Source organism: Platalea leucorodia, assembly GCF_965183815.1.
Source record: "Platalea leucorodia genome assembly, chromosome: 1".
Taxonomy (NCBI): Eukaryota; Metazoa; Chordata; class Aves; order Pelecaniformes; family Threskiornithidae; genus Platalea; species Platalea leucorodia.
In genome coordinates, this window is record NC_138823.1 from 128469770 (window position 1) to 128483782 (window position 14013).

The 14013-nt window shown below is 37.8% G+C and overlaps 1 protein-coding gene across 4 annotated transcripts in view; it reads left to right on the forward strand.

Annotated features, from left to right (window-relative positions):
- Positions 1–14013, forward strand: part of SATB1 (SATB homeobox 1) — a 93817-nt gene that overhangs the window by 38518 nt on the left and 41286 nt on the right. For all 4 annotated transcript variants that reach the window (XM_082307491.1, XM_082307494.1, XM_082307493.1 and 1 more), the window contains exons 6-7: positions 7214–7325; positions 9969–10423. In XM_082307491.1, the coding sequence (XP_082163617.1) occupies positions 7214–7325; positions 9969–10423 (567 nt within the window). The remainder of the gene's footprint in view (positions 1–7213; positions 7326–9968; positions 10424–14013) is intronic.

Consider the following 14013-nt stretch of genomic DNA (forward strand, 5'->3'; position numbering starts at 1 on the left):
TCTGCCTGTGTGCTCTGAGATGGCTTTGTGATGGGCACCGAAGTAGGAGCAATGGGGAGAGCCCTTGAAAATGTGCATTCCCAATTCAAGCTAAAAGAGCAGTTTAAAGCAATCTTGTTACTTCATAAAAGCTTTTTCAAACAGATTCCTGGCTAAAATGGATAGCGCTTTCCCTACCCATGGAGCGCTCTGGTTTCAGACCTCTTCCGGCAAAGGCACTTACAGAAGCAAAATCTTAGGGTGTAATAATACGCCCCTCAAAATACAGGACCATTGTCATTCTGTGAGGTAAACCAAGAATTAGCTTATTAATTATTGATTATTTTGCATTTTGTATTTTATCCAGATTGATTTTAGGAAGTGTTTAGCCAGGACTTTTACTACTAAGTACCTGCCATTTACAAATAGTGTGCCATAAAAATCAGGATTCTTAAAAAGATTCATGTTGGACATCTGACAATGAAGACAAAAATGTGTTATGTCTCCTTATCTTTTATAGGTTGAGGTTGTGACTTCATTTTCTTTCTTTTTTTTAAGTCTAAGGCACTATGCCATAAAGCTTGTAAAGCAGTTATGAAGTTCTTCAAATCTGAATTAACATTTCCCACCTACCTATCTTTCTCTCTTTTAAGCTTTTAACCTTTGTAGATATAAGACTAGTATCTTAGGAAGCAGCTTTTTATTTGAGCTTTATTTATATCCGTCAGTGGGAGATGCTCGGAAAACATTGGGAGAATGCTGCTCTGTCATGCAGCAACTGGGAATTTACATTACAAAATGGTAAAAATAGTGCAAGGATCAGTTCCTTCAGATGCTGAATCCTCATTTCTGATTTTCAAAATCTTCTCGTGTGTGGGTATATTTCTATACATATATAAATACATGTGTATATATATACATATATATGATTGGGGTTCTTTTTGTTTTATGTCTTCCCTCATTACATTCAATGTAGCTTTACGTTTACATTAATATTTACATTTATAATACTTAAAGCAACATAAGGCAGAAAAGGAGGAGGAGATAATTTAGGCTATACAAGGATAGGAGAAAGGAGGAAAGACGTGCTTGTGTATTGGAAGAAAAGCTTGCGCTGTCATTTTCAATCTGCCTTTAGGCAGTTTTAACTTATATGACCAGCATTTGCCATGCAGATCCTTACTTCTCCTGACCCTGGCAAGAAAATGGAGGTCAGATAGCCATCCAAGTGCAATGCCAAAGGCACAAACAAAAGTTTTTTTCTTCTCTGTCCATCTGTGGATTTTTCCCTTATAGGAATGTTTATAGGGCATATAACAACAAATTCCATTGCGTTACTTGCTATAGTTCAAGGTAATGGACCAAGGAATTTAACATGATTCTTCATATGCAATTAAACTGTCCATTTCATGATGTCTTGTCTAAAAAACAGCTAGTGGCTGGATATATTTGGTCTGCTTTAATTTGGAGTGGCAGATGATAATTCTCTGCCATACCAGAACACTAGAAACAACGTTTTGCCCTGGTTCGGTTTTTGCAGTACGTGGGCTGGTGTAGGCTCAGGCAGGCTAAAATCTTTGATTTGGGGATAATCTTGTGTTATCCGGTTGGGGCTTGAATGTTCCCTTCTCATTTGAAAAATGTTAACATAGAGTCTCCTGAGAAATAAGCGCTCCTAAGAGTTCGGCTTGTATTAAAACTGATACTTGCGATTTCTGCGCAAACAAAAGCCACTGATAGCGGCTAGGATTGGGGAAACAAAGTTCCTCTGTCCTTTATGAAAAGATCTCCTCCCCCTCTCCCCCCAAATCTTCAAGTTCTGTTCTGTTCTGCAACTTTATCACTATGCAAACTAGGTCTAGGGACAAAGCCTCGTCGCTTTTCTCTTTTTCTGTTTTTTTGTTTTGTTTTGTTTTTTTTGAAGGCATATTAGGGTTGCAGCACTGACACATGCTACCCTGCTGGTGTCTAGGGATGTAAAGTGGAGGATTTATGGAAGACAAAATAGAATAGAGCCTTAAAAGTTTGGCTTTAAAAAATGGAGCCAGTAGTTTGACAGATTGTTCAGTAAATGTTCATTTTATTGAGAATTATAAAAAAGGTGCTTAACGCCTCTGTGCCATTAATATAATACATTAAAAGGTTACTGTCAAGATTAGTGTTTCAGCTCTGAAAATTGACTGTAGGGTTTATGGGCAGCACTGTTCATATTCTGCTTGGAAGATGAGGTATCTTCTACTTACCACTTGACAAAACCATTATGCTGTTACAAGGCTTTATACTGAAAAACTTGATAAATAGTAAAACATAAATAAAATCTCATTTGAAAAGCAGGATAATAGTTCCTGTCTGTCTTAAAGCCAGATTTAGCAGATGCGGGTTTGAATGTAAAACAGTTGTGAAAATAGCCAGTGTCAAACTAGTGCAAAATTAAACTTGTGGGGTGTTCTGTTTTCAGTGTCTGTTATTGTTGAAGTACTCCATTTCAAAAGCATGCATTCCTTCCTACAGAAAAAAAATCAGATTCCTTAGTTGAAATTAATTAGCATTCAGAAACCAGATAGCATGTTTTTGGGTATTCATGAGATCTCTGTTTGAAAAAATGTTTTTAACTTGTAGAAATGTGTTGCAACACACAGATGGGAAGAAAAAGGAAAAAAAAAATCTCTTTAGCAAGCACTGTGTGTAAAAGGAATATTACATTTTGCACGCTCCTGATTACCCTGTGTAAACAGTTTTTGACATCTGTCTTTATAGTTTTCGAGGAGAGGAAGACTTTGTTAAAAGAACCATTTTTATACAGCAGTCACCATTTCAGTCTTGCTTTACCTGTATTATGAAAGCAGATGGTCTGCATGTCTTTTGAATATTTATAACTATCAAAAACAATCTCTTGCTATTCACCCTTAGGCTTATGAGATGTCAGGACTGTTCTGGTTGAAAAAAAATCATCTTGGGTGTTTACAGAAAGAGGATTACATTAAGCTGAAATGACTATACATTTTCCAGTTTAATATTTGTCCATCAGCTGTTTAATCGTATTTAGATAATTGTGTAAATAAGTTGTTGCAGCCCTTGCCCCTTCCACCGAGCAGGCTTGAAGCTTTAAACACTGATGAATGAGTTGCAAAAAAGCTTGGATTTTTTTTTTCCTAGTTAAACAACCTGGAAGGCCGAAATAAGTTTTGGTTACAATGCTCCTTTTGAGGGAAATGTTTCATTTGCGAAGGAATCCCCAATATCTAATTCAGCCAAGTTGTTTTAGGAAGCTGCTGTGTCTGATACTCTCTGCTAAGTCTGTTAGCATGTATTTGTTCTGTGTAAATACTGCAGCCCAACTACCCCTTCATGAGGCATGAAAACAACCTCATTCTGCCCATATAAAAATAATTTTAAGGTTATTTAGGGGAAGTTTTGGGACTGTGGGGGTTAAAAGCTTTTTTGACTGGAAGCTGAGCAATCACTGATAACAGATTTTGCTGTGGTTGGTTGATTTGGCAGAAAAGCATGAACAGTTTTGGTTTAGATGATTGAATTAACCTGATTAACATTGTTTTTGTTGTTTTGCAAAAAGGACAACAGTATACTTTTAGCGATGATCGAACAATACTTCACCTGGTTGGAGAGCAGTGTTAGAGGCAATGACTCAGAAATGTCTCCCTTGTAGCACCTGCAGCAGTGGCTGCAGCGCCCAGCCAGCACGAAAGGCTCGGGTCCTTCCCGTGTCTTGCAGGACGCACCTTGCATTAGATTCTGGCACAATACGAAAGGTGTCTGATGCTACCGTTTTATCAGGTTTTATTTGATGGGCATATGAAAAGAGTTCTGGTTGAGATTGAAGATATTTCCCCAGGGAGTTCCCCAACTTCTTTGAGAAATGATGATGTTTGGTTTTCAAGTCTCTGGTATTTAATCTTCCTGAAAGAATGGGATTTGGTTCAAACTACGCTGGGTGAACCTCAGCTGAACTTCAGAACAAATTCTACCCCTACCTCCACACAGTTGTTGGATGCCTAATTATAATTAACTTATTTGGCTAAAAAAAGAGCACTTGGGCTGCAGCAGATGGTATCATTCCAGAATAGTGGGATTTCTGTGAAGGTGGCACCATTTCAGATGAGATCTCCTGATTCTCCAAACAGGACTGCAAGTGATGTGGTTGGGGGCAGGGAGGGATGGAGAGAGGGGAAAGAGGGAATTTTGGGATCTTGAAGTCTCACAACTTGCTTTCAAGGATAAACTTCTAGCAGATGCGTTAAGACTGCGGATCTGTGACGACTTTTTGCGTTCTATCAATTTTCTTTGCGACGTGAAAAAGAAATGAGATTACAAGTGATGAATGTGATGCATTTGAACGTTTGTATGATATATTTATATTCGTCATCCTTGTACGTGGAAAGCGTCTGCCTCTGTGCCTCACAGATAAGGAATGCCTATGTACAGTAGTACCCGAATATGATGTATTTCAAATACAATAATTTTCATTTTGATTATTGATAAGTATAAGCCAAGACTTGGGGAGCTCCTCACGTGTAATGACCCGGGAAATAAGAAAAACTTCAATACGCCTCCAGTCTAGATCATGGATCTCTGAAGACCACTAACTCATAGGGTTAATCTTCAATTTTAGGCCCTAAGCATAGTGGGCATTCGTATATCTAGATTGCCATTAAAACGTGTGGGAATTCCACAGCAATAGGAATTATATAGGAATTTCTATAGCAAAGTGCATCTCTCTGCACTGACACGACTGCAGGTTTGATGACAACATAATAAATAAAGCATAGAAACAATGAAATTCAATGTTGTCAAGTTATTTTCTGAGTTAACAAGGTAGTAATATTTTATCTGGCTTGTAAAATTTTGCCTTCAGTGAATTAGTAAATAAATCATTGATTCCTCCTGATGAGGATTCTTAGCGTAGGTAATATCACTTGAATATTTGCATGAAGTGTTCTCGAAGAAAAAGCAGGATAATTTTCATTTTAAAACATGTTGATAATGTCTGTGGTTTGTTTTTTTTTTATCTACTTTGAAGAGCTGGAGTAAAATCCCAATATTAGCCATCAGAGCCTGAAATTCGCATTGTGTCAAAGAAGGTAAAATTCCTAGCTGTGTTATTTAAACAGACCAGTCCCCTATTTGGTTGTAAAATAAAGTAACCACATTAAATTTATTCCTGAAGAAGCATGGGATGTCACAAACTGCCATGTCATTGGCATATCTTCTTTGTAAACCGACATGGAAGGAAGGACTAGGAAATCCTTGACAAATATTTTCATCAACAATAGGTAATTTACTAAAATTATTATTAATATACATGTTTTCATACTTACTAAAGTTATTTGGGCAAGAGAAGACATCTGAAAAGGGCAAAGTAAAATGAGAGAAAACCATCTTGAAGTCTAAATGACATCCACAAAATATGCATAAGTTAATATGGGATGGTGACCCATTACATGTGCAGTTCCCTATTTTGCATATGCAGATCTGCAGGTTTTGCATGTACAGTAACAGTGCATTCATATAATTTACCAGTTCAGATTCAAAGGACTTTTTAAATCACACCTTATGTATCCTGTCTCCATGTTCTAAATGGTTTAATCTGTAAAAGAGCTTAAACAATAATTTTGTAAGTATTAGACATTAGTGATACTGCTATTATATTGGAAATTGAAATTGGGTTCAGCTGAGCTTGGTTCAGGTCATTCGGGCTAAAGTTGCAGTAGTCTATTAAGATTTAATTCTTTTTTTATACCACTGACAGAAGGCTTCTAGCTAATTTCAGAAATGCCCGATTAATATCAGGGAATGGTAAGAATTTTGGTGATTCAGAGAAACATTAAAATAGCTGCCTGGTGAGTAGAGGGTATCCACATTTGGCGTAAATAATACTGCCTCACTCTAGCAGTGCTGAGCCTCCACAAATAGCATGTTACTGAGTAATACGTTAGAAAATGGTTATAATAAACTTCACTAAGATCAATAATCAAGGTACTTTTACTCAGAAGCTGAACTAGCCTTATAAAAGAAGACTTATAGTAATATTTATTGCATTTTTACTCCAGACTCTTTCTCCTAGTGGTTATTGCAGTTTGTATAACAAAGGGGGGGATGCTGTACATCGATTTTACGACAGCACAGATATAGCTAAATGTTACATGCGGAATAGCGAAGAAACATAATAATCAGGGCTTCGTCTTCTTGACTGTCATTGTTTTCTCAATATGCTGGACAATTCCTGTAGTTAAGCTAAAAGTAACTACTTTCCACATAGAAATCTAAAGGGTGGCAAAGTTCAGTCTATTGAAATTACATTTGCTAATTTTGTTGTTCATACATCATATACTGAGTATAATTTTCAAGTTGGAGCGTTATCTCATTTTGCAAGGCTTAGTCTTAATTGATTTTGTAAAAGAATGTACTGGAACTGAAAGTTTTATGCATTGTAAATTCCACTATTTTAAAATTGGTCAAAACTGAGCAGAAGGTAAATTTCTCACTGTAGCTATCTGATATCTCGAGAACCTTTGAGAAAAAATCGTCTCTATCATCCTTTGGTCTATTTTACAGCTAATATTCAGTTACAGAATTAGACATGACAATAAGAGCTTTTCATAAGCCTGCTTCTGCGAATCACTTAAAATACCCTGTTTAGGAAAAGCAAGTCTGGGTTCGTTTTGGGTTGTTATGTACATATTTTATTCTACTGTAAACCCCCTTATTTTATCCTACTAATAGGTCATTCAGCTAAACTTTCATCCTACAATTTTCTGGGGTCTGCCCTGTGATAGGTGGGCACAAAGGGAATGAGCATGGGTAACTTGGGGCATTGCTTGCATTTTTGGAGTCAGTGTAGGATTTGTATGCCTGTAAACTCGTGTGGGTACGTGAAGGGTCAATCAAATTTAAAAGCAGAAATAATACAAACAAAATGCACTTTCAAGATCAGCATCTTTGTCCAGAGCCCATCCCATTGCCTGATGTTTCTTGGTCGATAACTTTGTTCTTCCCTTAGTACATCTGCTTTTCTTGCTCCCATTTACAGTATACCTTGGTTTGTTTTTATGCTCAATTAATGAGTTTTTTAAAAGGCTTTGGACGATAGAATTAAAAATGCAATATAGTTCTCAAACTCTAAAAATATAATGGTTTCAATAATTGAAATAATTTGTGCTTTGACTTGTACTGCTCTGTATTACAGATTTCTTTTTCTTCTCCCCTTTTCACACAGAGTATGATTTCTTCCATTGTGAACAGCACTTACTATGCAAATGTCTCAGCAGCAAAATGTCAGGAATTTGGAAGGTGGTATAAACATTTCAAGAAGGCAAAAGATATGATGGGTAAGCAAAAAAAAAAAAAAAAAAATTGCCATGATGGTGGATACATACCATTATGTGTCGCATTGAGGTCTGTCACAGTCATATAAGAAGCCAGGTCCCTTCACAATAAGTTTAGGATGCTTTTGATGAGTAGATGTAGAAAGTACATATATAGTGAAAGAATTCATTTAAATAAATATTTGCTATTGAAACAGCCAAACTGACTTGGGTTGCCAGAGATGTAAAGCTGTCATTCTGTAAATCTAGAGATCTTCTACCGCCCAGGATAATTGTTGAAAAAACCTGTTCCTGGAACTGTGACGGACTGATTTTTTTAATGTATGTATTTTTTTTCTTGCTCTGGCTAAAGCATATTTAAAGAAACAGGCTTCTATAACGATCACTGCCTTCCAACAAGAATGCTATAATTTTATACATTCATATCTTTCTCTAACTTTGGGACGCTGATTTCAATTCATTTTAACAAATAGTTGTTATGACAATTGTTTGCTTGTTGTAGTAAGCACAAGTAAATTACTGGAGGAAAAAAAATCCATCAGTCGGACATACTAATTCTGTACTACCTTTTATCTGTCTGTATTGTCCCTTTTTAAAACTATTTCTTAAACCTGTTAACATAATTTTGAACACTTTATGTCAGAAAATTTCTGTGTAGTTCTCAACAGAATGAAGAAATGGAACCTCAATTTGGATTGAATTTTGAGCTTGACTTAGCTTTCAGTATTTGAAGCAAAATCATTCATCTACCAAAACGGGTTCCTTGCCTTTTATAGCTTAAGGCTGTAATGAAGACAATGCATCACTTTTGTGATAATTGCTTGAATTACTATTCCAAGTGAATGGCCCACTTGGGTTGATCTCTACTTTCCGCTAGTGAAAAAAGGCAGCTTATTTCCTTTATCTACTTTTTACCTTCTGTGCAACACTGAACCCTTCTTCTGAGACCACCGAAGTTGGTGGTAAGACTTGACTTGGTTTCAGGTGGTCCATGTGCGAGGCCACAGAGCGCGTGCATGGAGGGGTGACCTTTCTGCAGCATCCTCTCCCACCTCCATTGCTGCAGCGCTCCTGAATGGGGCAACCCCTGAAAAATTTGCCTTACGTCATCTACCAAGACAGGTTCACCATCCATTCACTCAAAGTCAATGAAACCAGTGCATAGGAAACGTGTATGTGTGTGCGTATTCCTGTGTAACCTAATGCTGGGGGGAGAGGCCGTGCTGCCCCCAAAGCCGCACAGACGAGGAGCCAATCCAGGCTATGGGCACCAGACCTCTCTGCAGATCAACCTGCCTTTTTTTTTTTTTTTTTTTTTTTTTTTTTTAATTTCTGCCTATGATAGGACAGAGGGGGAAGGCAGGGCTGTGGGTGGGAATCCAGGTACCCATTTCTTCTTCCAGCTCTCATCCCTGTGGAGGAAAGGATGGTCTAGCACTGAATGACTGTTAGTGAAGATCATAATAACTATGAAAAGTTTAGACACTGCCTTTTTTTTTTTTACAAAATACGCTTTACTAGTATAAGAAAAAAACTGGTACAACGCTTTTGTGAAGATACTGGGGTTTGGGTTTTTAAATAAAGCATATTTTCTTAAAGCTATTTCCAGACCAGCATTGCTAAAGCTCTAGAACTGAGATTGTTTAAAATGAAAAAGTGACATACGTTGATAAAAAGGAGACTCCTTTACATCAGCCTAGAGTTATTTTATATTGTCTTATCATGCACAAGAGGGGAGCTGGAAGAACTCTTGTAGTTTAAAAAACTGTGTTGTTAATTAAAAAGGAGGGTGTGTCAAGGCAGATGAGTTAATATAAGAAAAAAAATCAACCATGTTGCAAGTCACTGAAAAAAACCATGCATACATGGTTGCAAGATAAAGCAGCCCATCTGTGTAATTTACATAAATTATACTAGTTCCTAGCAGTCCTATACAATTGATGCAGCATCTAAAAATTAGCAGAGCATGGGGAGGTCCGCACCCCACCCTACTTGTTACAGATTTCCAGTGGCTGGGAACTGCAGATGTTGTGGCGGGGACACCACGGGAGGAACAAAGCCAGTCATGGGGAGCTTCTCTCTCTGGTTGGGGTGTGCTTTCCCGTAACAACCCTCCTTACCCTTTGTGCAGATGCACTTACCATTTCACCTGCATCTTCTGCAGCGCACAGAGTGGTTTCCTGTCTGTCGTCTTTGCCCTGTCTCTAGTTGCTTGCTGCCTTGTCTGAAGTCCCCTGCATCTATCACTGCAGGGATGTGCTCCACAGCCGCATGCTCGTGGTTCGGTTGCATTGAGCCTTTGCAAAACTCTCAGGAAGTTACTCCTTTGCCGTAACGGTTTCCAGCACGTGATTTTGCCTCTGATGTTCTGCTCGTTCTTCCAAGGGCCCAGTGATGATGATGGGCAGTTTGTTGGATGTTTTTTTTAAAAAATATTCACTACACCATTATTTGTAGGTAAATTTTGAAGGCAAATAGCCGCAACAGTGATGTTATGGGCCTGCTGATCTAGGCTGGAGAGTACAGTAAACTTGAACCTGAATGCGCCATTTTACATTTACTTTTATTAGCACGTCTTGTGAGGAGTGTGAAGTGTGTGATTTTCAGTCTTATGTTGGCTCTTTCAATGTTTCTTTTCCACTGTAGTTGAGATGGATAGCCTTTCTGAACTGTCCCAGCAAGGTGCCAATCACGTCAACTTCGGTCAGCAGCCAGTCCCAGGGAACACAGCCGAACAGCCTCCATCCCCTGTTCAGCTTTCTCATGGTAGTCAACCATCAGTTCGGACCCCGCTTCCAAACCTGCACCCTGGACTTGTATCTACTCCCATTAGCCCTCAGCTGGTAAATCAGCAGTTGGTAATGGCCCAGTTGCTGAACCAGCAGTATGCAGTGAACAGACTTCTAGCCCAGCAGTCCTTAAACCAACAGTACTTGAACCACCCTCCTCCTGTCAGTAGATCCATGAACAAGCCGTTGGAGCAGCAGGTCTCAACAAACACAGAGGTGTCTTCCGAAATCTACCAGTGGGTCCGTGACGAACTGAAACGAGCAGGAATCTCACAGGCAGTATTTGCACGTGTGGCTTTTAACCGAACTCAGGTCAGTTGTCTTTTTTCTTATTTTTTTTTTTTAATCTAAGAGTCCCTTCTTTCTTTCTCCATTTAGTAATTATCACCTTTTAAGTCCCTCTCCTCATTTCTGCCTTGTCACTTAGCTCCTGTGAAGGAATGACGCTTCCTTGCAGGACCAGTGTCCATGTTGATAGAGTAAAGAAGTCTTCAGTGATTGGTTTGTGGCAATACCCACTGTTCTTACAAACATATTGGTTCCTCCCCAGTTGTGATGGTTTATGAATATCTTAAACATCTTCCCTGGAAAGGACATGAACAGCTCTATGCAGAACCATTCACAAAGTCACCCAACAGATTGCCTTTTGTGTTGCAAAGGTATACCTGTACTGACTACATACGTGCACTGAACAACCTGTCTTCTTTCACAGGTGTACCTGAGATGGTCTTTTATTTTTGCTTGCGTTTATTATTTTCTAGTGAAAATCTTAATAACATCTTTCCAGCTTTCTGAAAAAATTAAAAAATAAAAGCTTTATTTTTAGATCACTACTATTTTAATGTATTTTTGTGGTTTGTTGCAAAAGCAGTAGTTGCTGAGATTTGCCGATGTCCACGTCAGAACATACACTTCAGCTCTTCAATGCAGAAAAAACTAGCCCTAGCAAAGCTGATAAGTAACACTAAAATGTGTTATTTTTTACACCTGTTTTAGAAGCTAACCCTGTTATAATTTATTCTGCTCTATGAATTTAACTTAATGCCATGTTGCATGGAATTTAATCAAGCAGAAATTATGGAAGAAATGTCAGTATATCCAATGCAAATAATAAGATCTCAAAATTTTAGAGGTCTGTTTTAACAGAAAATAATACAGGATTTTTTTTAAAAGGAGATATTTAAAAAAGACGTAGGTGATTTTGCTTTGATTCCACATTTTTAAACTTAAGGAACAAGTATTTGTCCATTGTAGAATACAGTAAAAAAAAATCATAATTTGGGCTTCTCTTGAAATGTTGACGTTTCTCCCTGCATAGCTTAGGGAATAAAATTTCTGTTTCAAATGCACTGGTACCAGGTTTGAATCAGCATGTCATTTGTAATTGTTCTGAATTATTATTGCCTTGAAATTTTTTACATCCTTCTTTAGCTGAAAGTAAGTAGAGTCATGGTGTGAATTCTTTCTAGAGCTCTGTGTGTGTGTGCCTTTCCTCTTAACAGGAGAGGAGGTTTTCAAGATCTGGGTCTTTCATACCAAATTTCATGGGATACATGAACTCATGCAAGGATTACTTATGTAAGTTAGGTTCAGATAGTGTCAGTTGTTATATTTACAAATAAGTGACATAGAGTTTCGTTTAATACAATGTTTAATATTTTAACTATTGATGCTATGAAGTATTGAAATAATAATAGTAGCTTCAAGTTACCGTGGCTTGCAGCTGCCATCTTACCTGGGCAAAAAGCTGAGCAAGTAGTTCAGAAAATAAATAGGTTATTAGACATTTACTTCTTCTCAGACTTGCCTAAAAGCAGCTTGTTTTCTCTCAGCTTCCTCCCCGCTCCGAAGTCATTTGTTCATTTTTTGTCAGCTAGTTTGCATACAGCTTTTGGTCTCTGTCCTGTTTGTTACCTGAAATACAAGGACGGTTGGTTCTGACTGGACATTGAATTTATATGACACAGTATAAGAAGATGCTCTTGAGATGTGATGAATGCAACAGTAGAACCAGATTTCCAGTGCAAATTCTGATTCCTGATTACTATATATTTTTCTTGCTACTGTTGTGGTTTAACTCAGCAGGCAGCTAAACACCACACAACTGTTTGCTCACTCTCCCCTGCAGTGGGATGGGGGAGAGAACTGGGAAAGAAAAAAAAAAAAGAGTAAGATTTGTGGGTTGAGATAAAGACAGTTTAACAGGACAGAAAAGGAAAGGAAAATAATAATAATGATAAAAGAATATACAAAATAAGTGAGGCACAACGCAATCGCTCACCACCTGCTGACCGATGCCCAGCCAGTTCCCAAGCTGCGGCCCCCCGGCTGGCTTTCCCCTAGTTTATATACTGAGCATGACGCCATATGGTATGGAAACTTTGGCCAGTTTGGGTCAGCTGTCCTGGCTGTGCCCCCTCCCAGCTTCTTGTGTATCTCCAGCCTTCTCAGTTGGTAGAGTGTGAGAAGCTGAAAAGTCCTTGACTTAGTGTAAGCACTACTTAGCAACAACTAAAACATTATTCTCATACTAAATCCAAAACCACATTATACCAGCTACTAGGAAGAAAATTAACTCTATCCCAGCTGAAACCAGGACAACGACAAATGCTATCAAATATTTGTTTAAAGTTCAATTCTTCCACAGATGTTGTGGTTAACCAGCTTGGTAAAATGTGTTCAAAGTGACCCAAAACTGGGAGGAAACCCCAAAATGAACGGTGAAAACAAATCCTGTGAAGAGATATGAAATATATATGTAACATATTTTCGCAATTTTCAACCAAATCCACTTGAAAGAACACAGAATAGCATCCCTATATCCTACAAAATGGGTTAGCTAGTCAAATTAGTGTTTGCAGTTAGCTACATAAGATTTTGCAGTATTTGATATGTATTGTGGCAAACATAGGGAACAGAAAGGAAAAATACTAGGAGCCTAGGCAATATTAGCTTCAATGTGGCCAAGAAATATCTCAGCATAATTTTAATATGAAGCAAAGCCCCACTGAAATCCAGAGGAGTTTGTTGTAGGCACATTTCACCTTTGCAAAACTGAAAATTTTTAATTGTACCCACAGTAACAGCTAATGTCCAATTATAAATGCAGGTAGAGATGCCTGTGATTCTTACAAGAAAGCATTTAAATTTGTTTTGCTTGCTGTATGTTGGAATTTTTAGCAGATTATTCCAGGATACATCACATTTGACTTAAATTAGGGCAGCACTTTAATAACTGAAGATATTTAGATATTATTTTCTAATATTGATGTAATATCTTTTGTCTTTTTTTTTTTTTCTCCCTTTAGCTAGAGCAAGTGAAAATGCTTGTTTAAATTCATCTACTGTTTTCTGAGATAAAAAGCTAACTCAGGCTTACCACTGACATTTTTGAAATTGTCATAAGCATATTTGAGCCGTGTCCAGGGACCATATCATGCCATCAGTTTCTGAAGGCAGATCTCACTGAAATCGGTTAGGAGTTCTGCGCAAAAAACCCCGATGTTGAGATACAGTCTCTGATGAGGGAAGAGATTTGCTTTCAGTGTAAAAGTTAAGGAAGGAAGTGAACTATAAACTAAGAATAATTTAGCTTAATTTTAGCTTTAGTTTTGGCGATAAAAATGGACTTTGATGGAATTGGCTGAAGATGTTGGCAGCTCTTGTTCTAGAGACTTGTGCTCTGCAATATGAATACAGAATTTGGTGGAGGTTTTGGGTCGGAAGAGGGGGTTCTACCAGCTTAGTGTAGTAATTCAACACTTGGCCCTAGTTTCCAAGAATTTTTAATTTGGGGGAAAAACGTTGACTGGAAATATTTCTGCTTCCTCCCAGCCCAAAGGAAAGAATTTGGTAAAATTACTTCTGAAAACTAGACTGTCTTTTTTTTTTTTTTAATTATT